Source organism: Psammomys obesus, unplaced genomic scaffold (genome assembly GCF_907164565.1).
Source record: "Psammomys obesus unplaced genomic scaffold, mPsaObe1.curated_primary_1811, whole genome shotgun sequence".
Classification (NCBI taxonomy): Eukaryota; Metazoa; Chordata; class Mammalia; order Rodentia; family Muridae; genus Psammomys; species Psammomys obesus.
The window spans coordinates 1,704,571-1,729,222 of record NW_026586816.1 but is presented as its reverse complement, the minus strand read 5'-3'; the positions used below and the strand labels follow the sequence as shown (position 1 = coordinate 1,729,222).

At 42.0% G+C, this 24,652-nt stretch overlaps 2 protein-coding genes across 2 annotated transcripts in view; one reads left to right on the top strand and one right to left on the bottom strand.

Annotated features, from left to right (window-relative positions):
• Positions 1 to 1,226: 1,226 nt before the first annotated feature.
• The window catches only part of LOC129673026 (cystatin-9-like), a 50,570-nt gene continuing 27,144 nt past the window's right edge, over positions 1,227 to 24,652 (bottom strand). Inside the window, exon 4 of the mRNA XM_055602695.1 lies at positions 1,227 to 5,018. The gene's annotated coding sequence lies outside the window, so the exon portion shown is untranslated. The remainder of the gene's footprint in view (positions 5,019 to 24,652) is intronic.
• Positions 12,232 to 21,337, top strand: LOC129673027 (cystatin-13). Its single transcript, XM_055602696.1, has 3 exons — positions 12,232 to 12,459; positions 18,512 to 18,625; positions 21,254 to 21,337. Exons 1-3 carry the CDS (start codon positions 12,232 to 12,234, stop codon positions 21,335 to 21,337), a joined length of 426 nt encoding a protein of 141 aa, XP_055458671.1.

Below are 24,652 nucleotides of genomic sequence, written 5' to 3'. Positions count from 1 at the left end.
TGATCCAAGGAGGAGGGGAGTAAGCAGAATGGAGCCACACCTCCCCCACAGTACCAGAATGTATCCCCTCCACTGGGCGGTGAGAGTGAGAGCCACTATCTGCTGCGACCAGGAAGGTGTCCACAGGATGTTGAGTGTGATCTCCTGGGTTTGGAAACAGGAGTCTCTAGTGCCCAGAAGGTGTCCACAGGACTGTGAGAGTGGGTGCCTAGGTTTGGAGTCACCTTCAGTACAGGAAGGTATTCACTCCATAGGCAGCATGAAAGTGAACATCCAAGGTCAGAGCTGCCCAGCTCTGGTTCCAGGAAGATATCCACAGAAAGTGGGCTTGGGTGGTAGGTGGCCTAAGGCTGTGGAATCAGAAACTTGAGTGCCCCACTGCTGCCTGTCCTCGAAGGTATCCACAGATGGTGTGTTTGGGTGGGTAGCTGGCCTAAGGCTGTAGGGTAGGAGCACCGCATGTTCCCAGGAAAGCATCCACTGATGGTGGGTTCTGATGGGTGGCCTAGGGCTTTGGAGTCAGAGCTGAGCGAGCTGCCACCTCTGGTTCCGGTGGGTTCTGGTGGGGCTAAGGCTGCAGGGTAGGAGCCTCCCCCACCAAATGTGCCACTGCTGCAGGTCCCAGGAATATATCCACAGATATATATATATATATAGTATAGTTTCAAATGCAGAGAAAAGGGTCTGTATTTACAAAGTAGGAAACAAAATTAAAATTGAAAAAGAATTCAGAGATACCCAGTTTCTATTTCTTCTAGTCTCATTCCATTCCTGTGATAAGTGTCTCTGCCTTCTTAAAATGCCGTCCTGTAGATAATAATGGATTAGGTAACAGTTTGTTTAGCTATGTTGGCAGTTAAAAAAGAACCAGATTCAGCTGGCTAAAAGATGAAACAAACCTGAGAGAAAACCCCAGAAGATTGCCAAGACCACAATAATGGAATTTGTCATGATAGAGTTCATTGCCTTCTTTGTGAAATAGACATATTTCTATAAATAGCATTACTGTAGGCGGCTGAAAAACTTTCTCATCTTGGAAAGTAGGGAACAAGTGAAGGTATGAGAAGTTTGTGAAACAACAGCCTGTCTATATCTTTGTGTTTTTCTTTCCTTTTTTCCTTCTAAGATGTTTCCATTTTTCAGCTAAAATGATTTCAAAGCAAACATTTTTTTTCAGTAAAATATAAAATAAATAAAAATCAAGTGTAAAAACTAAGTTGCTTTCCTACTTTATTCCATTTTACACATGTCAGAAAGGCTAAAGTCAAAAACTCAAGCTACAACACATGCTCATGAGGATGCAGAGCAAGGAGAAAACTTCATTTCTAGTGGGTACTTGTACAACCTCTTTGGAAATTAATTTGGCAGTTTCTTAGAAAATTGGGAACAGGTCTATTTCAAGACTCAGCTATAACACTCCACTCAGAAGATATACCCAAAAGATGTACCACCATACCACAAGGAAACTTGGTCAACTGTGTTCATAGGAGCTTTATTCTTAATACCCAGAAACCAGAAACAATCTAAATGTCCCTTAACCAAAGAATGGACCAAGAAATTGTGGTACATTTATAGAATGGAATACCACTCAGCTATTAAAAGCAAGGACATCATCATATTTTCAGGCAACTGGATGGAAATAGAAAATACTGTTCTGAGTGAGGTAACCCAGGCATGCATGGTATGTGCTTATAAGTGGATGTTAGCCATAAAATACAGAATAACCGTGCTACAAGCCCAGACCCAAAAAGCTAAGTACCAAAAGGAGCCGAAGAGAGGATGCTTGAATCTCACTTAGAAGAGGAAATAAAATAGACATAGAGGTATATGAGGGAGAAAACTGGATGGGATGGAGGTACAGGGGGAATCACATGTTGGGAGAGCAGAGGGAGGAGGGGTGGGAGTGAGAACTGAAATTAGCACAAGGAGCATCTCTGGGAAATGCTGGAGACCTGGGACAGAGGAGGCTCCAGGGAGTCTGTGGAGTAACCCTACCTAAGACTCTGGAGTTATGGAGCCTGAAGTAGCCAAGCAGGACTTCCGGCGGAGGGAGGGGATGCCGGTCCACCCATAAAACCCTAACCTCAAATTTTTCCTGAATATAAAATGTGCAGGGATAAAGATGGAGCAGAGATTGAGAGAATGGCCAAAAATGACTGGCCTAACTTGAGACCCATCTCATGGGAGAGAGCCAACCACTGACACTATTCATGATACTCTACTATGCTTACAGACAGGAACCTAGTCCTCTGAGAAGCTTTACCCAGGAGCCAATGGAAACAAAGGCAGAGACCCATAACCAGTCATTAGGCAGAGCTCCAAGAGTCTTGTAGAAGACTGAGCAGAAGGCTTGAGGGAGCCAGAGAAGTCAAGGATACTACAAAATGATCTACAGAGTCAACTAAACTGGATCCATTGGGGATCACAGAGACTGAACCACCAATCAAAGAGCATGCGTGGGCTGGACCTAGAACCCCTGCACGTATGTAGCAGATGTGCAGCTTGATTTTCATGTGGGTCCTCTAACAACTGAGTGGGGGCTGCCTCTGATTCTGTTGACTACCTTTGGATCCCTTTCCCGTAGCTGGGCTGCCTTGTCTGGCCCCAGTGGGAGAGGATTCACCAGACCTTCTGCTACTTGATGTTCTAAGGTGGGTTGGTACCCATTGGAGGCCCCCCCCCCTCTCTAAGGAGAACAGGACTGGAAATGGGGGAAGGCTGATGAAAGGAGACTGAGAAGAGAGGAGGGAGTGGGAACTTCCACCAGGGTGTAAAGTGAATAAATTAGTGAAAAAAAGCTATCCATGGAATCTGAACTCTGAAATATACAATGTTGGTGAACACAAACAATGCACAGTCCCAAGGAAGACAGACAATCCTACCATAATTATTTTGTAGAGATAATTGTTTATTGTCTTTAGAAGACTTTTGTTTCTTAGACAATCAGTGCTAAGTGTTTTCAGATACTATGATTTGACACAATAAAGACAGTGTAATAAGTCTGCAGAGGTCAGAGATTCAAATCCAGAGTATTTCAGGACTTGGTACATAAAATAAGAATGGAAATAGAATCTGATTTAAAAGCTATTGTGATTTTTTAGGGCATGTGTGACATATACAATAGGAAGTCATCCATTGTTGGTGTGATAATTACATCACCAGTTTATCTCTATCTTGCAACCATTTGAGCAGCACAGGAAGCAAATGTAGGCAAGGAAATAAAAATCAAGATTGAAAGGAGAGAGAGGGAGAGAGACAGAGGAAGAGAGAGAGGAGAGAGAGAGACTCTAAGTCTCTTTAACATGTGATTTTACTTAGTTACACTGATCATTACAGGATGGTCTGTTTAAGATCAGGTGTGGGTCAAGGCTTTGTGGCTGGGTTGGTGTCCCAGTCCCACTGCTGGGAGCCTAGCCTGGTTAGAGAAGATGGCTGGTTCAGGCTCCACAGACTCTGTTACTAGGACTCTTTGCTAGGGTCACCCTCATAGGCTCCAGAAAGTTTCCACTACACTAGGTTTTCATATTACCCCCTAAATGCCTACTTATTCCAGTTGTCTCTCCACATCCTCTCTCCCTCCTTCCCTCCGCCACCTGATTCCTCCTGTTCCCATCTCTTCCTGCCCCAGTCTACCCCCCGAAAACCTACTCTATTTTCCTTTCCCAGTGAGAGCCATGAGTCTCCCCCCTTAAAGACCTGTCCTCTTTACCTAACTTTTCTGGGTCTGTAGATTATAGAGTGATTATCCTTTAACTTACCAGCTAATATCCACTTATAAGTGAGTACATGCTACATTTAATGACACACCTATTTTAAATGTAGTTTTAGGAATGATTCAGGAAACCATGTACCCAATATGAGTCAGGGTTTATCCACCTTGCCAGGTTGACAAAAGATTGTAATACTTCTTCCCAGGCAGAAGGAAGCCATGAATATCAAGGCCTAAGGCCTTGACCACTTAACCTAACCCTGTCTGTTCATTTATTACCTGCGTGAACATGAAGACTGACTGTTCCAAGGGGTTGATGGGGCTGAAAGCAGTAGGTGGTCCTGCATGAGCATCTTGGGAGGAAATTTACTCTTCTAATGGTGGGTGCAGTTAGATGCACCAGTTGATTTATAGTCTGCCAATGAACCAAGGACAGGTGATCACCAAGACTTAGGGACAGATTGTAGCTCCTGAGAGTGTGGAGAGCAGCCCAGGTCCAGGTTACGGTCTTTTGAGAAGTCTTTGTGGGCCTCTAGGTGGTAGAGGCTGTAAAGGGCTACTTCTAAGAGGCCAAACTCTGGGACTAACCCATGGATCAGTGGAGGGAGTTATTCTACCCCAGTCTCTTACCATATTCTGACTTCCTGTCTCTCTGTAACCATAAAACAAAAGAAAAATGCTAGCCTGAAATATGGAAAATGCAAAGGAAGTCAGTTTGCTCTTTGAAAGAAACCTGTTGCAGTACTGGTTAGACTCTGGGTTAAAAAAATAAACCTAAGGAACCAGTTTTTTCTTTGAATACCTTTTATTCCTTAACACATTATACTCTGTCTGCTTTTGTATTTTGGGGTGAATTTAAAATATTTACATAATAGGTTTTTATGTTTGCTATAGCCTTCTGATGTCAACAATCACAACAAATGTGTGTGTTATGATGTGTCTCACAAATGAACCATGCCTATCATCTGACATGTGCCTAGAATTTATTTCCACTGGGTATTGGACTGTTCTCATGGATTGGTCTCATGGTTCTCATTGCCAAGCAGCCACAGGTCCCAGGAATCCATATAGATAAACTCCAGTATCGGCAAGCAAACCTTTGGCCCATGACACATTTGGCCAGTGCTGGCTGTTGAGCAGCAGGGGATGGACACGGTGTAAGGTGTTAGGGTGAGCCTGACAGAGAGACTCCAGCTCACAGCAGCTCCTGGTCCTTTCCTGGCAGCATGTCTTCTCTTATATCTTCATCAGTGTGAGTTGAGAAGGCAGAACAATGGCTCCAAAATGTCTCTATTTCAGTCCTTGGGACCTGTGAGTGAAATAGGTACCTAGTCACAGCAAGTCTAAACGGTTCTGTGTGTCCCTAGCCAGTATGCCCTCCACCTCAGTTCCTGCCGGTCATGTTAGTGTGCTGAAAATTAAGTCCCAAAAGCAAAGCTTCTTTCTCAGAGAGCCAGAGTATAAAGTGGATTTAAAATATAACCATACTATTCCACCATACTCAGTACCTTTTCCTTGCTTTCTAAATTACTTGATATTTTCTGTGAAAAAAAAAAAAAAACCAGTCCTAGCTAAAAGAAGCCTTTGCATACTTCACCAGCCTTCCTCTGGGTGCACTGTACCCTTGGCATCATGCAGATCTGGCTGGAGTGGCTCTGAAGACCTTCCCTCGTATTTGTTTTCTGCTATAGATGAGCATCTTTAGGAAGAAGTGACTTGGTGCCTAGACAGCCTCCTCTATAAAATCTGCTACTCTGTGCTATCACCTTGCCTCGGTGCTCCATCCTTTCCATACAACACTTGCCATGTTCATATTCATGTTTTGCTCCTACATTGTGAACTACTCACCAAAAAATGTTTTTTTTCCCTTAGGGTCAGCTCCTGTGCAGGAGCATCACATACACATATACATATACAGACACAACTGATATGTGTCAGGGTATTCCTCCTGCTCACTCTATTGTATCTCAGTAAGGATTGGATTCTCAGGAATTTAAAAGCTTGATCCTATCCAACTTCCTATACAATTCACTTCTATAACTCCTCTAGGGGATGCACTCTCCTCTCAGTTTGAGTGTGGCTGGGAATAGTCTTAGAAGTATATAAAAGCATTCACCAGTTACTTTGTCCTGGTATATTTTCTTTGACCCTCTTTCTGATGCACTGCTTTTGCAGAGGACCAGGGTTCAATTTGTCGCACCTACACAGCAGCTCATAATTGCCTGTAACTCTAGTTTCAGGGAATCTGATGTCCTCTTTTGGCCCCTGGAGGCACCAGGCACACATGTGGTATACATGCGTACATGTAGGCAAAACACCAATAAGCATAAAATAAAATTAAGATATAATAATGTAATAAAAGAACTATCATCCAGTTCATTAGAGGAGGAGACAATTCTATGAGCACCACTACTGGGACAGAAAATACAAAGCAAAAATAATAACTAGCTATGAATGAATTAAAAGAACATTAGTGTTCACAGAGATATGAATGAGATAAATTTCCCTACAAAAAGGCAGGAACCAAGTCCCCATAATATAAACTGGATAAAAGATAACTGGAAAACAAAATGACCCAGAGTGAATATATGTGAATAGTTGGTTAAAAATAAGTCCTCTTCTGGAATGGGTTAGAAAATACAATGACACAAGAAAGATCTGGAGTAATCCTTTGGAAAGTGATGCTAAATTATCTTTAGGTGTGTTGTTGATGAGCTGGAGAAGCCAAGAGATTCCTGTGGAAAGAGATGCTTGGTTAGGGGGTTCCCTGTGAGCCACCTTTTGTCCACCTGACCAGTTCTTGACATTGAATATAGAACAGGGCCAGCAAATACTTACTTTACTGCATAAGCTGGTGTGGAGCATGGTTCATTTGGGAGATGTAATAACTATGAAGCTGAACGCGTTTCAGATTGTACCAGTGTCTCAACATGGCAAATGTTGGCAGAATTGCTAGGTGACAAGGACACATCCCAAGGATCTGAGTACCATCACGCACACCTGCTGCCATTGCTTAATGAGAGTTTGGGCAAGTCAGGAAGGGCCAGCAGAGGCATGGCTCACAGTGGCGTGCTCACCTGAGGGTCACTTGCAGAGTCTGCCACCCAGACCTTGGGAGATTTGAAAGTCAGGGCCAATTCCTTAGGAGACTGGGAACTAGTAACTGGGAAATGATGCTTCTTGGAAAAATACTACCTGGCAGGGAAGATGAAAGGAAATGGAGGGAAAGCTCAGCCTCCTGTTCCCATCCAAAGAGAACATTCAGAGCCTCAGGAGGTGGAGGTGTGGGACACATAGGAAAGGGTCCCAATGGACAAGTTCCTTTGCTGTCCTCCTCAGAGAACTTATGGATCCATCCCACTTGGTACCTTGTCTCAGCTTAAAGGTAGCCTTTGATCCAACCACCTACCCACTTATAATTTTCTTCCTGTTCTTCCTTTCTTTTAAATTACCTTATCTGCATCCCCTCACCTCCCTCTGTTGGCTTTCATGTGGCAATGAGATATTTGCCAATCACATTGTGTGTACAGCAAATTCACTTACTGAGTCAGAGTTTGATTCACAGAAACTAATCATGGATTATCTCTTTGTTTCACTCAGCTTTTGTTTCTCTTTTTGTATCTGTTTCTCAGTGTGTCTGTCTCCCCACTCCCACCACATACAAACTCTTTATCATGGTTGGAGATGACATTTGCAAAATTTGTATGCTTGGTGATTGATATTTTTCTGGAATTTTTTTCTGAGTGAGAAATTAAGCTTGTACGAGGACATGTGTACGACATTGTTGTTGGATTATACATGGTAATACAAATGATGCAATGATACAAGTTCAGAACAGGGGCTAGTATTCAATTATGGAGCACTACTGAGCCATTCTTATATGATGGGGAAGGGCAGATAATATGCTAGTGAGCAGCTACATAATAATTTCTGATATTCCTAAGTGCTAATGGAATGTACAATAGGACAGCAGCCTAGAATTTGTCTTCATCCTACTTGTCCTTGACAATCAGCCCAGGCAGACCCTCCTGCCTAAGCATCCCAAGTGCTGGAACTACAATGTGTGATCTATCACACCCAGGTCTGAAATTTTAATTAAACCTCCTCTTTGGTCCAGCAACTCTCCAAACCCCCATGTGGCACATTTTTTTTAAAGATAAAAGGCAGCCCAGTCTTTGCCAACATTGTTCCTGTTTGTCCTTTATGTTCCCTCTCCATGATCAATCAGGCTTTGCCAATCATGTGACCTAAAAACATTAAAAACCAAAATCATATGCTTAAGTATGAGAAGCCCAGAGGTGTGGTAGGATTTCCAATTTTTATTCATGTGTGATGGTATACACTTATTCCTTTTGTCTGTGTATACCCTGGCTGACCTCACTTTCTCCCCCAAAATACAGTATTCCCAAGGCTCAATTCCAATCATTCTTGCCAAACTCAAACCATTATTTACTCCTTAACATTTGTGCCGCTATTGTACCAGGCATACCTTTCCAGGCCAGTCATTACCTCAACTTGCAGGGTTCACAACTGGATATGATTATTGATTACTTTTCAATTCTGGAAGAGTGGATAGCTTCTTCAAAAAAGCTAGTCAGGAAGGATGGATCTTTTAGGTCACTCAATAATAGCTCTTCAATATAGAAACTAAAAACTCCTGGCACATATTTATTAAGGCCTTATAATTTGCTTCATATCTATCTTTTAGGATAGCTATTATCAAAAAGACCAATATAAATCTATACAGCTGTCTTTGAGTTACTTTTACTCTTGTGAGTAAGCCCTCACCTATATTTCTGTAAGGAACCCCAATAAAATTTGTTGCCTCACCAAGTTGGTCTTTGGTAGTGTTTTTTACTTTAGTCTTCTTTTGGTTTCCTATCTGAAATGGTATACATTTTTTTTTTTCATATCTCCCTGGCATAGTGTTACACAACATAAGAGCAATGGAGAAAAAAGATGATGGGACCTGTGTGAGGTATCTTGACTAGAGGAGCATCAGAGGGGTTAACTTACCTCACAAAGGGGATACAGGTATGACCACCTAGTAGGAAAGTGGAGTCAGAGGCCAGAAGCACTTGGGGCTTAAACCCCAACAGATGCCTAACCTGGAGCAGGAGTCTGACCTGAGTATGCTGGTGGCAAAGAGAAACCTGAGGCTAGAGACCATTTAATCTTAATGTTCACTGCAGACAAAGGTACTTCCTGTGGGATAAAGCAGTCACTTTAAGGCCCAGAAACCAGCAACATGGCTGGGAACTTGGTTTAGACATGGTACAGAGTAGAGTGTTCAGGGTGGTTGTTAAGGACCAGGAAGGTAATCTAGAGATTAGAAAACACTTACTGAACAGTCAGTTTAGATTTCCCTTTAACACACCAAAATAAGAAGCAAGGTGATTAATGGGGCAGGTTAGCATGCTTAAGACATGGGATAAGTGGGTAGAGGTGGTGAAGCCATGTTGCCTGGAACATGGGGTCATGTCCTGTGCCTCCTGCTGCACCAGTTCTATTCTGATGGTAAGTCAATGGGACCACAGCAGAGATTTGGGCAAATGGTGTGTCAATAAACTAGTTTTGTTTACTTATGGGGAAAATATTCTAAAATGACTAGTCAGTGCTATTCAAGATGGAGTAGTCAAGGCCAGTAGAAGTTAGTAAAAGAAACAAAAAAAAATCTGGGCCCAGGGATCTTTTCTGAGACTGTTACTCCAGCCCAGGACCATGCAAGGAGATAACTTAGAACTCCTGCACAGATCTAGCCCATGGCAGCTCAGTCTACAAGTGGGTTCATTGGTAAGGGGAACAGTGGCTGTCTTGGACATGAACTCAGTGGCTGGCTCTTTGACCACCTCCCCCTGATGGGGGAGCAGACTTACCAGGCCACAGAGGAAGACAATGCAGCCAGTGCTGATGAGACCTGATAGGCTAGGGTCAGGTGGAAGGGGAGGAGGACCTCCCCTATTAGTGGAGGGAGCATGAGATGAGAAGAGGGAGGGAGAGGGTGGGATTGGGAGGCAATGAGGAAGGGGGCTACAGCTGGGATACAAAGTGAATAAACTGTAATAAATAATAAATTGAGAAAAAAATTTAAAAAAGAAACTTACCAAGAACACAAACAGAAAGAAAATTTAATGAAATATGCTATACTCAGGTAGCAGATAAAAATCACAGAGAGGAAGTTGAATGAATGGCTGATAGGTTGCAGAAATTTTATGGTAGTTGAGAGACAGTAACTTGGTCTTATGGCCCATTTGTATGAGGTTCAAATCTACATAAATAGATGTACACCTCATTATCTTAAGTAATAAAAATTACAGCACAAGTTGTCTTTCTCGAGATTAGTTATCCATGTCAGATGTTGTAGGTCATTGGGAATTATGCTCTAGCTGATGAGGGGTCGGGAAGTAGTTGTGATGTGGTTACCAAACATGTGGACATTTTTTTTCCTCCACAGTGGATGCCTGAATTGTGAGTAGTATCAATGTCATACATACTGTGCCCTTTTTTATATAGACATACCATGATAAAATTTAATTCATAAATTTTGTGCAAAGATAAACAATAAGGACCAATAAAATAGAGCAACTATAGTGTTCCACAATTGAATTATTTCATATTTATGACTTGATTACTTCTGGGATTTTTACATTTAATGTCTTTGGACTATAGTTCACTGTGGATAACTCAAGTCAGAGTGAGGTGGAAGGGTACACTTGATCATTCACTTATAGGATGGATTCAACTGCATCTGCCTGGCACAGTTGTCTGTTTGGAAGAACCTACTGCATGATTTGATTGACATTACATATGTAGAGGATACATGGGGCAAGAATGGTGTTATCAGAGAATGGACAAACTAAGACCTCAGAAATACTTCGGTTATGTATATCACATTCATCCCCAATGCCTAATGTATGTCGGGTATCTCCTAGTTTTGTCATTAAATTCTATGTCCAACCTAAACGCAGTCACTCTACTTCTTAAAAATTCAGAAGAGTCTCTTAAGCTATTTGTTCACTCACTGTCTATACTTCACATGTTTTAACTAGTTTTCCCAGATCTTAGAAATTTTAACTCAGTCTATCTTGTCTGGTCAAATTGGATATCATCCAAAGCAAATATGTATTCAGGATGTGATTTAATGTGTGCATATATGGGGTAGGTTAACAGGGTGGGGCCAGTAGTGGTTAGGCCTGGAAGCCTCCATTAAGTAGCTTTATGCTCTTTATTGGCTTCTTAATAAGCTCATTTTCCTCCTTTGAAAAGGGGCCAGTCAGTATACAGTCTTTAGGAAGGATGGCTGTGCGTGAGTGACATGAGGCACAGGGCCCGATAAGCATCCGGATAGTGAGAAGACATTGTTTTAATTCACAAAATACCCCTGGAGCCACATGTGTGGGTTCTCCAAGCAATGTTCTAATTACCTCTAGGCATCAAATGGATTCAGTTAGATTTCTATGTAACCTGGCACCAGCCTGAGGCAGCAGAGGTTTGAGCTGCTTTCACAAGACTCCCTCTTTAGATACTAACCACAAGCAGAAGGTCCCTGGAGTAGATCACACCTTCTTTAAACTTGAACAAAAGGAAGGTCTCCACAACCTCTGCCTGTTTTGACATCTTATTCCATTTTCTGTTGTGCTGATGTGAATATAATAGATTGAAAAGAATAGAGATTAGTGTGCATCGGAGGGTTGTAGTTCTACGTACACAACTGAGGAGCCATGTCTTGTGGGAGCCTCTGCCCTGTATCATAACATAGTGGAGAATTCACGTGACTAAAAGAGGTACAAAGTCACTCCTGAAAACAGTAGGCTGCTCCAGAAATGTGAGTATTGATCCATTCAAAGGTGATGAGGAAACCATGACCTGTTTATCTGGTAAAGATTTCACACCTTAAATCTATTCTTACAATCAAGTTTCCACCTGTGCCTTGGAATGGACAGTTATTAGAGAACAGATGAGTAGCTTGATGAAGAGTTATGCACAGCAAGAAAGGTGGTTCTTGGGGTTTCATTTCATCTATACCAAACCCCCATGTCTTCGCCAATCTGGAAACCCTCTTATCATTCTGAGATGTGCCACAGAGGTTCCATCACACAGGAACCTCTCTCTATATGATCTCCTAAAAGTCAAAAGTGAATTGAAAGGTCCAACCTTGTTAGTGATTCTGGGAATGAACTTCATATTTTTGTTACCACAAAGCCCACCTAGAGCAAACTTGAGCATGGCTGAAAAGGGTTTGCCATAGAATATGTATATGCTTCCTTCTTCTGTATTCACTTGGGAATACTTAGGGTTCTAATACCAGAAATGGGGGTGATAATCAATTATGTATTTCTCGTTAGAGTACAGTATCATAAGGGTGTCAAAAGAAATCTCTTCCTTTTAACCTACAGCACTGTCAGGAGTGGAGGTGAAAAGATCCATTGACCTGCAGTGGCAGCAGGAGCCTTGCCAGCTACACTCACACCAGCTCTGGAAAGGAAGAGGAAATTGATATGTGTTTCCTTAAATGAGACACCATGGCCAGATTCTTACAGCCCCTGCTGTTCCTGGTGCTCACAATGGGCCTTGTGTCTAGAAGAGTCCAAGCCTGGGGCTCACCTAAGATTGTGAGACCATTCGAAGACATCCCCAAAAACTATGTCTATGTGCAGCAAGCAATCTGGTATGCCATGAAAGAGTATAACAAGGCCAGCAGGGACCAGTACAGCTTCAGGGTGGTGGACATTCTAAAATCTCAAGAGCAGGTGGGTGCAGTGTCTGCTCCTTGCTCCTTTATCCCCTACTCGTCTGTTGAGGGCAGAGACTAGTGTCAAGGGATTACATAGGAGTGGAAACAAGGCCAAAGGATGCTTCTATATGCAGTATACCATTTCACTTTAGAAGTGAAGATTAATTGTATCCCCCATTCATTAGCCTGAGATGGATAAGAAACATAAAATGTCAATTAGAATGATTATGGTAACATTAAAAGTGTAGGCCCGGGGCTGGAGGGATGTGTTTGTGTTTCAGAGGACTTGCTGTTCTTGCAGATAACCCAGGTTTGGTTCCCATCACCCAGATGGTGGCTCGCAGCTCTTTGTAACCCTCATTATAAGGGATCTGACATCTCTTTCTGGCTTCTGTGGTCCCCAGGCATGTACATGGTGTACATATGCACATACAGGCTAAACACTAAACTAAACATACATACATAAACTAAAAATAAATACAAAATTTTAAATGTAGGTCAGTTCAGAAGGGGCAGCTATAGGTTTTGTGCAGTATTGAGTGCTGGTGTTCACAAGCTTGTACAGCAGCTTTGAACTACTGTGGCTCAACTAGAGAGAGTATTTACTTCCTGTTGGTTGGTCTATCAGCTGGTCTTGTTTTCCATGGTTCACTCATTCAGCTTTCACAGCTCCTAGGTAGGAACTCTTCTTATGTGTTATGGAGAGGAAAATGAGGCACGAAATGTTTAGGGTGCTGCATAGTTGGTAGGTAGGAGAGTCAAGACATAAGATCCTTTTGATTTTAATCAGATTTTAATGAGTCTGAGTGACTGGATGGGAAATACAACTACAGGATATTGAGAGCTAGTTCAGCAAAAGGGAAAAGAGAGGTACGTAAACAGTCCAAAGTAAGAGAAAAGAGTCTGGAAAAACAGCAAGGGACTTCCTTAGTACACAAGAACCCCTTTGTCTCCCATTTGCTGAGCAATTAGGAATATACATTAGGCTCATGATTGGTTGGTGGCTAAGAGAATTGACATTGCTTACAATTATTTTAACTTAGAAGCACACAGGTGCTCTCCAGTTTATAATGACTTCACTTACTATATCTTATAGTTTGAAAACAATATATGTTCAACAGAAAACTTGCTTTGGAATTTCAAATTTGGATACTTCGTTGGGCTACCAGTACGTGGTATCATATTTTCTTGTGGTATTGCCACAGCTCGGAGTGATCCCATGATAATGGAAAGGCAATTGTTTGGGGTACTATATTGCATCTGTAAGACTTAATTTGTTACACACATTTTCCACTTACAGTATTTTAAATATGTGGTTTTCTTGAAGGTGGGCACCCTTTGCCTGAAGGTGGGCATTCTTTGCACAGTTTTAGTTCTCAACTAAGGATGGCTTTCACATTCATGAGATTTTTGGTAATGCCTCGGGGCATTTGTAGTTGTCATGAATGGAAGTGCTACTTCTGTTACCTAGTAAGTTAAGGCTTAAGATACCCACTATCGTAAAACAACCAACCAGTTGTTTGTCTGTTTGATGGTTAGAGAGTGTACCAGACAAAGAAAGGCCCAGCTGCAAGATTTCTGTATGACTGAGGCTGAGGAACTTGATCTAACTTAGTATATATGAAAGTTTTAGAAGTCTGACTGGTAGTTGTGTTACAATGAACGCCGGGCTTGTGAAGTGCTTCAGTTAGTAAAGCGATGTGGTGCAAGTATAAGGATCTGAGTTTGAGCCCAGCATTCATTTTAGAAAAGCTAGGTGTGGCATTGCTTCTATTCCTACCACAGGGGAGGCAAAGGAGGATCGCCGAGTCTGTCTGGCTTAGCCAGTATTGATCTAGAGATACTAGACATATAATATAGGATAAACATACTAAAATATGTACACCTAAAGAAGCTAATCAGGAAGAAGGACTCTGGCTAAGATGTTCAATCACCATTCAGAAAGGCAAAGAGGATAGACATTGGAGGAGGGAGTAAACAGGGAATAGGACAGGAGCCTACCACAGAGGGCCTCTGAAAAGACTCTACCCTCCAGGGAATTGAAGCAGGTGTTGAGACTTAATAGCCAAATTTTGGGCAGAGTGCAGGGAGTTTTATGAAAGAAGTGGGAGATACTAAGACCTGGAAGGGACAGAAGCTCCACAAGGACAGTGACAGATCCTAAAATTCTGGGCACGGGAGTCTTTCCTGAAACTGATACTCCAGCCAAGGACCACTCATGGAGATGGCCTGGAACCCCTGCACAGCTGGTAGCCTATGGCAGTTCAGTATCTAAGAGGCCTCCATAGTAATGGGGACAGGGACTGTCTCTGATATGAACTCAGTGGCTGGCTCTTTGATCACCTCCCCCAGAGGGGGGAGCAGCCTTACCAGGGCACAGAAGAAGACAATGCAGTCAGTCCTGATGAGACCTGATAGACTAGGGTCAGAGGGAAGGGGAGGAGGACCTCCCTTTTTGGTGGACTGGGAGAGGGTCATGGGTGAGGAAGAGGGAGGGTGGGATTGAGAGGGAAGAAGGGGGGGAGGTACAGGAGGGATTCAAAGTGAATAAATTGTAATTAATAAAAATAAAAATAATTAAATTAGAAAAAGGATAGAGTGTAATTGAGGAAGATGCCTGATGTCATCTTAGACTTTACGTGCATACCCACACATGAGTACCCGCACTTACGCATATATACATGAGCACATACACACAATAAAAATGAGAGGAAACTGTTTCTTGAATTTCCAGTCTGGTTGGTTACTTCTGAGAGTACCACAAAAATAGCTTTCTCCCTCCTTCCAGATGTTTTTTTTTTTTTTTCCATGTACATACACTGTGGAAAGATTCAAATTTTCTTTCTTTTTCTTTCTTTCTTTCTTTCTTTCTTTCTTTCTTTCTTTCTTTCTTTCTTTCTTTCTCTCTCTCTCTCTTTCTTTCTTTCTATGTGAGTTATAGGGAAGGGAAAAAGAGAACAATCATTGAAGTCAGTCTTTTTTATTCCACCATGTGGTTTCTAGGAATCAAACTCAGGTTTTCCAGCTTGGTACTAGGTGGTTTTACCCACTAAGGCATCTCACTGGTTCAATCAAATGAATTTTGTATTCATAAAATCATACTTTCTACTTTGTTTACTTTGGCACTCAAAGTGTCATGAGAATCCATATAATAGTATCTATATCTATGTCTATCTCTATATCTCTGTATATCATCTATCTCTTTCTATTTCCATCTCTATATATGTTTGTATCATACTTGGAAACTGAAGTACCATGGCTATTTTGCTTATATCCTAGCAGATCAGCAGGCATGTCAACAGAAAAAGTAGGACAATGAACATGGCATCACATCCAGCATGGCCAATACTCTGAATCTGAATTACTTATTTAGAAAGTATACCTATAAGATAATGGCAAATTGCCTCTGAATGCTACTAAATGTATTTTTAAAGTTTTATTTGTGGTGCTGCACATTGAGCACAGGGCCTCAGTTAGGCTGTGAACTAAATAGATTTAGGCTTGTGCCAACTCTTCTGGTATATAGGTTGGCATCGTACCAATATTGGAACTCTCTTATCTTTTAGATGTTTGTTTGTTTGATGGATGTGAAAATATATCCTTTGTATTTCCTAGTACCATGAAAAATGTGTTTTCTAGTTTAAGGACAATGTATTTTCTTCTATGCGTTCTTCCTTCTTATGAATTATTTGTATTGTATTGATTAGTTGGTACATTTGTTACTCATGTGAATTAAGTAAACAAATGTACATATACACATATATAAATCACATTATATATATATATAGCCATATATACAAATATATATATTTATATATATAAATATATATATACAAATATATATATAAATATATATATATATTTGTATATATGGCTATACTTGCCATTCAGTGTTTGTAGTTTTATTTTGCTTATAGGGTCTTTTGAGCATTGAAAACATAGCAATATAGCATTTAGCTTTTTTCTTTCTGTATGCTGTTTGGATTTTTTGTCTTGCTTAAGAAGTCCTCTTTCACCGAGTGTGGATTTATTTATTTATTTATCGACCAGGCACTAGGTATAACGTCTACATTTAAAAAAATAAGAGGCAATTACCAGAACCCTCCTCATAAAAAGACTCCAACGTTTTTGAAAGCTGGGTACAGCAGAGGCTAGACTTTCAGAAGTGGTCAAAATCATTGTATGAAGAGGTCTTTGCAGGCATCAAGTCAGGGAAGTGAACCTGTGAAGGGTAAGAATGAAACTCTGTCTAGATTGTCTTCATTAAACTGTATCAGACTTTGGGGAGTCTAACGTCAGGAAGTTCGCTGTCAGCATGTTTAAAGTGCAGCACAGTTTGGGGAAAGGTTCCCAGGCAGCAATCAGTCCAATTCCAGGTAGACAATAAAACTTAGGATGTGACGACATAAACTTTTGTAGAAAGTACATATGGTCATGAGGATGGGTTCTAGAGCTAACAGGTCTAGAATTTAGTGTGGCCTCTGATCAGTAACCTAGAGGTCAGCAGGCCATAGAGTACATGAGACATGTCTTCTAAGTACTAGGAAGGGAAGAGTCTGGAATAATCATTCTGAGGGATTTGGGTGAGGTCTTCCTCTAAAGTAAAACACGGGTGAGGTCTGCCTCCACAGAGAGCAAAAAGTCACCAGGTTATTAACAAAATCTCACTTTCTGGATGGAATGCAGTCATTTGATTTCTATCTTCTCCATTGAGGAGGCACCTCTGCATGACTGACATTCCTGGTTCTTTTAGTGCTTCTCTGTGAGTACAGGGACCGGTGTGCCCCCAACAATGGCAGAATTCTCTGTTCTTTCCCTTGATCTATCAGTTCCTGGCTTCCTCATAGTTGCCTCTGAGAAAAACATGTGCTGTCATTTCAATGTATCCTCCTAAAAAAACGCTTTGGAAATTTAATCCCTTATGTGAGGGTGTGGAGATGTGGCCCTAAGGGGAGGAGTTTATGCTACAAGGAGAATTCTTACCTTTGGTACCTACCTTACTTCTCGCTCATAGCTGTTTTACCTTTATTTATTGACAATTATTATTATTGTGTGCATACAGATATATGGATATGTCTATATTCATATGTGTAGGTACATTATGTGCATGTGGGTGCCTGTGTGTGTGTTCACTGGGAGGCCACAGGTCATGTTGCTGTTTTCTTGGCTCTTTCTTGACTCTTCCCAAACCTGGATCTCATTGATTTTGCTAAGCTAGCTGGTGCTTACTTTGGACACTGATATGAAGCTGCACAATCCACCTCCTGTCTTTTCTTTTTTTTCTTGTGCTCTCTCATGTCCTTCTCCACTTCGCTATGATAGGATGTAGTAAGAAGACTCCTGCTAGATATGTGATCCTTAATCTGTGAATGCACAGTCTCTAAACCCTCAAAAAAAATTAAGTATCTATTTTCTTACAGATGACCTAATCACAAGTTGCAAAAAATAAATGGTTAGTTTTCACTAGAAAATACTCTTTGTTTATAATTTCCTTGCTTCTTGCAATGGATATTATTCTTGCTTTGAAAGCAAAAAACAACCCAGGGGAGAGGGAGATGGCTCAGTAAAGTGGTTGCTGCACACACATGAGGACCTGAGTTTGATCTATAGCATCTACTCAAATATCCGTGCAAGTCTGCAACCCCAGCACTTGGGACAGAGCTAAGCAGAGCCCTGAAGTTCTTTTGCCAGCTAGCTTAGCAAAGCAAATGAGCGGCAGGTTCAGCGAGAGTGAGCCAACACGTCCACATTGACCTGTGTTCTCTCAAGGTGTGCTCACACAGGCACTCACATGCACATATGCCCCAACCCACATGAACGCATACATCTACCATATACATGCATATACACAACAATACATAAAAATAAAACAATTGTGAGAGAAGAGTGAGACGTAGGTCAAGGTAAGAGTTCTCTCAGATAATCTCAAAACTTCTGCCAGGAGATGTAGTTGAGGAAGAGCAGAAAGATATTCTAGCCCTAAGTAGCCAATGGCATATTGACATATCAGAGGGAGTACTTGGCGCTGTTTTCTTATATGAGATTTAACTTACATGACTCGTTTAAAGCTTACAGACAGTCTGGAGTACTATCTTGAAGTAAAAATTGCCCGAACAATGTGCAAGAAAACTTTAGGGGACAACGAAAACTGCTTGTTTCAGCATGATCCTAAAATGAAAAAGGTATGTGGCTGACATAAAAGAAATGGCCCTGGTCTCACCTATGTGATAGAGAGTACTGAGAGCACAGTTCTGATGCATTTGCTAGCTTTTTATTTAAACTTTGCTCTATTTGAGACTACGGTAGCCAGACCTCAGACCTGAGATGTTTCTATTATCTGTCATTGACACCATCCTACCTCATTCTACAAGATATACACATCCATATATACATGTTCATACACACATGTACATACAGGGAGACACACAAACACAAGTACATGTGGAGAGGTATCTACATGACACATAAAAGTAAGCTTAAAGCCAAACCAATTCCTTTTCTATTGCTATTTTGCATTCTGGAAGGCTTCTTCTGGGCGCCCACTCTGATCCTATGGTATGGTACTGGCAGGGGTGTTCCAGACAAGCGGGTCAGACACGTCACAAATGTAGTACAGAGGACCGGCTGATAAAGCTGGAGCGACGCCAGCTACGTTCCTTCTGTTTGGGGCTTCTCTGGTACAAAGTCAGGGATTGAAAGTTTGTCCTGTTCTTTTTCAGGACGGGCATGTGAACATCCCGGCAGGGCTGTCCTGACATATGGACCTGTCCTTGCTAAAGCCACAGACATCTCAGCCAAACTAGCATAAATTCAACATTCTATATTCATCCACTTCCTCATAAAGAGGTGGTCCTAAGGGAATCTATAATTTTAATTTCAGTTATTATAATAATAATAATTATTATTATTAGTGTGTGTGCGCACACGTGTGTTTGTGTGTGTGTGTGTGTGTGTGTGTGTGTGTGTGTTTGTGCATGAGTGTATGCATGCCAGAGGTTGATACTGGGTGTCTTCCTCTGTTGCTCTTCATTTTACTTTTTGGAGACACAGTCTTTCACTGAAGATGGAACTTGCCATTTGGGTTTACAGACTAGCCAGGAAGCCCTCTGGATCAGCCTGTCTCTGTCCCCACAGTGCTGAGGTTCCAGGTGTGTGATGCTATACAGTGTTACATGAGTGCTGGACATCTGAATGCAGGGTCTCATGTTTGAGCAGCAAGCATTTTACCCACTGAGCCATCTCTGCAGCCCCACCGTCTTAAAGAAGAGATAAGTAAACCCTGCCGTTAATCCTGGGTAGTGGCGATTTGGGTAGTTACCTTGCTCCAAGTGCCCTGCACTACGAGGGACCGAGCCTGTTGAAAAGCATGGCATGACTGCTTCACTGAAATCCTTGAAGCAGTGAATGTGAGGGAAAATTCATCTTGTCTGCTGCTGTTGTATGGAAGCCCTTGGAGGCTGTGCAGCTGCCTTAATGGCTCTGGATGTCCAACACATAACCCTATGTTCAGTTTCCTGCTCTTTCATGTTAGGCTTGAGGGACATCTTAGCTATGTACTAGTGTTACCAGGCCTTGTACCTAGACAGGAACACATCACAGTGGAGTCAGCGTTAATGTCTGATAAACAAAGACATTTTATGTTTCAATTTATGCTGTATAAGTGAATTGTGTTGTATAAGTGTACGTGAATGTTTTCTAAAAGTGCATTCTCATGAAATGTGCTAGGGATAAAAATGGTGGCATGCCTTTCAGGGACCCTTGAGGATTGCTTAATTCCTTCTCTTAGGAGTTAGCCTGGGCAGCATCTTTGTCGAGATTACCTAGATACAGCTTCATATAAACTGAAGTTTTTATTTTTGCTTTTTAAAATGCATATTCTGATATAATTTCTTTCTCACTTTTGCGTGAGGCTGTCATTCAAATTTATATTGATGTCAAAGAGGTATTTAGACTTTGCATTTTTATTCTAAGTTAATGTGGATTTTAAGGAGAGAGACTAGAAAATCAAGAGTGCTCATTGACCGCCATGAGCCTGGAGCCCCACTTCTTCTGCAAGACCGATGCCAGGTCATGCGTCTCTGTGGTTCTCCACCTGAAGACTGTTTTGCTGGTGTCTGTACAGTTTTTCTACTTCTACTCTGAGAAGCACAGGGCTCTGTGTTATTCTCATTTCATTGATTACATGGGGAAGGACCCACTGGGACCTACGCAAAGCAGAGGGGCTCTGTGGATCACTCGAAAGTGGGTTGTGGCTGGAGGCATGTTTGAACATCTGAGCAGTTTCTCGGTTCAGACAGGTTTTGTGAGGATGGCTGGCTCCTCTGCCTTAAGGATTAAGGTTGACCCATGTAGGCACTGCAGTGGGTATGGTTGATTCACTCTCTTAGTCCTCTTAAGTCAAATCCTGGAAAGTAGAAGTAAGGACTTACAGGATTTTCCCCTTTTCTTTCATTCTCTCTCTCTCTCTCTCTCTCTCTCTCTCTCTCTCTCTCTCTGTGTGTGTGTGTGTGTGTGTGTGTGTGTGTACCCATCTGTGTGCATGTGTGTAATGTATATGTATGTGCACATGTACATGAAAACCATTCTTTACCTTATCTTTGGAGACAAGTTATCTCTACGAGCTCACTGACTGGTGGGCTGACTTCCACTGATTCCCAGGATATGCCTGCCTCTGTTTATCCTGTGCTTGGTTACAGATGTGCAGCCATGTCTGGCTTTTTTGCATAGGTTCTGGGGATCCAAATTCAGGCACTTTACTATTATGCCTTCTCCACAGCTCCCTAAATAATTGTTCTTTTTGTCTCTTTTAGAACGTGTTTTGCATCTTTATTGTTAGATCCAAACCATGGAAGTTTGAACTTAAAATGCTGAAGAAGCAATGCAAAGATATCTAATCAGCATCCAGAAAACGCTGTCATTCTCATTTTTCTTTAAAATAAAGATGCTTGCAAGATTATGGACCACTATAACTGACCCACTGACTTAATTAATTGTGTGAATTCTTTGGAACTGGTGCTGAGAATAAGTGATGCTATTTTCTGGGAGTTGGGCATCCTTCTTTAGTTGTTCACATCATCTCCAACCTGCTGCCAATAAATGGATGCTATTTCTAGCATAACCAAGGTCCAAGCACAAATAGCTTTTAGTGTCCAGAGTTGCTCCATGGGATCCCTTCTTCAAGTTCACACAGCGTGCCTGGAACTAGCAGAACACGAGCAAAGCACCTGTCAGCTGCATCACCACCCTTGCTGTCATCCATTCCCCCATTTCAGTTTCTGATCATTCACCTGAGAAAGTCAGTTCCCCCTTAGCCCACCAGGCTAAAAGAGTCTTCTAGGGTAGACTTTATTATTATAATCTTAAGTAAGTGTTTGGGAAGATGGAGAAAAACACTTGCTGTCTTGCATCATAGTTCCCTTAGCCTCCAAGTTCTGTTCGGTCCTTAGTGGCTCAAGAATTCTCCAATGGTTTCCTGGTTGAGTGATGTATTCTCTACCTGTAAACAAATATGGAGAGGGTGGCTTTGCTGAGGTCAACCAGAAGACTGGTTATATTTCACAGCACAGCAAGATTGTATTTCATCTACAGTGATGGCTGTGATAATCTATGTTGCCTCCAAAGTCTTTCTGGAGCTTAGAAGATCAAGAGGACACATGACTTCTGGAGAGCAACACTCCCTAATGCTGCCTGTAGTCTGTGTATGGTGGGTGAGGTTACATCCAAGGACTCCTGTGATGGGGTCAGACAGCAGACATCATTCACCTTTGCCTCCTTTGACTTGATGCCTGGCTATGCTGAAGGGTTAAATGTAATGACACTGTTTCTGGTCCCCGGCTCTGTGGAGGTTGGGAACAGGGAGTGGGACTCTAGGAGAGGAAGTCCACATCAGTCTCTGACTTCTGTACACATGGATGCATGCATGCATCCATACATAACTACATATATACTTGTGTACTCACATAATAAATACACATGCATACAGCACAGGTCACCCTAAATATGTACAAAAAGGAAGTCATGTCAAAAATATATGCAAAAAGAAGTCATCTCAGGGCTTCCTGCCCTGAGATCAGGCTGTCTCTGCTGCACCTTATGGCTTCCACACGGTCTCCCCGCTTTCCTGCTGATGTGCAGTTTTCAATCTGAGCAGCCCATAGACATCTGGCAGATTTCCTCACTAGGCAGGGATGCCAGCTCTTGGAATGTTTGTCAGAAAGTCTTGACTTATGGTTGGTCACAGAGAAAGGTAGGTGATGTTCTTGCTAGCTCTCATAGAATCTGGGATACGTGTACTGGTAAAAGAGAACACTGAGAGACAAGGGTTAACGTCTTCGTGCAGAGCTAGCCACTGGCTTTTTAAAGAGTCACTGCAGGATCACCCAGTATTTCCTGTGGGGGAAGGTCAGGCAGTTGGGCCCAACCTGCAGGGCCCACAGAGTTGTGGCACTTTTAAGCTGTGTGCATCAGGCCATGGAAATTGTGCTGTAGGAGGAATGAGCTGTGACCCTCAGAGTGGAGAATCACACAGACCTGAACAGTGTTTCGTGCATTATTCCATTCTGCACAGTAGTGACCTCAGTCCCAGAATATGGGGCCCAGTGCCCTCAGTTCACTTTTTGCCTCATCCATTTACTTCCCCTGAGCTCTGCCACACCACACCATCTTCATCAGGTGGTATACTGTGTTTGGGTCAGCCAAACTCAGTACTTTTACTGTTTCAATGTCTGCCTGTGTTCTACTTTGACATGACTTCTTTTTTTTTTTTTTCTTTTTAAGATGTGGATTCGAAGAGTGGCTATATATATATATATATATATATATATATATATATATATGTATATATATATACAAATAAATAAATATATATATTTAATTATTTTATTTTTAATAATTATACTTTATTCACTTTGTATCCCCCATGTATCTCCCTCCCCTTCCAATCCCACCCTCCCTCTTCCCCATCAGTGTCCCTCTCCCAGCCCACTGAAAAGGGAGGTCCTTGGCCTCCTCTTTGATCACCTCCCCCTGAGGGGGGAGCAGCCTTAGCAGGCCACAGAAGAAGGCGATGCAGCCACTCCTGCTGAGACCTGATAGACCAGGGACTTCTTTTTTGCATATATGTAGGGTGGCGTATGGTGTATGCATATGTACTTATTGTTATGTGAGCACACATGTATAGATGTATATAGGTATGTATGTATGTATGTATGTATGTATATATGTACAGAAGTCAGAGGTTGATGTGGGCTGTATTCCTCTGCTACTCTCCACCTTGTTTTTTTTGAGACAAGGCCTCTCACTGAATCCCAGAGTTTACTGATTTGGCAACACTTTGCTGGCTAGTGAGCTCCAGAAATCCTCCTGTCTTTCTCTCCCCATGTCTAGGATCATAGGCATGTGCCACCATGCCTGGCTAGGGTTACTAACTTGGATCTTCATGCTTGCAAGGCAAGACACTTACAAAATGAACCCTCTCTCCAGGCCCTTAATGCCCATTCTCATCCAACATAAATGGCCTATTTTGAAAGATGAATTGTTTTCAGAGGATGGATTTTAAATTAGCCAACTCCAACACATGTCACATATGTGCTAGAAAAATGCCTCACTCTCACCTTGTCCAAAAGATCACCTGGGTTGTAACGATAAGGAGCATGGGACTATGGAGGAACCCTGCTTCATGTCATTGGGACTAAAATACATATTCTCCCCAGGGGAGTGACGTTCAGATAGCCCTTTTAATTTTATGTAGATATTTTTCTAAGTCTTGGGTTAATGTGTATTGTGGATGGAGGAGAACAGAGAAAGGGCTGTAGGCCTGAAAAGTTTTGGGTCAGAAGGAGCTGTTAAGCAAGAGGTTGTGAGTAAACCCTCTAGGCTACCTGTTTTCAGCTGACTTTAAAAGCTACTCATTCTGAAGGCCAGACAGCTGTGGAATATATTGCTGGCTTCCCACAGGCTTTATTGGAAAAGATACATCTGAAGCCACAAAACTACTCTCCAGAGAATGTTTCTCTTGTCTTGAGTCCCTGGGAAAGTTGCTTCTGCCTGTCCACCCTCCCTTGTCCTGTCCTTCAGGGAAAGTTGCTTCTATCTCCATGTCCACCCTCCCTTATCCTGTCCCCCAAGAAAAGTTGCTTCTATCTTTTCTGTCCACCCTCCCTTGTCCTGTCCTTCAGGAAAAGTTGCTTCTATCTCCCTGTCCACCCTGG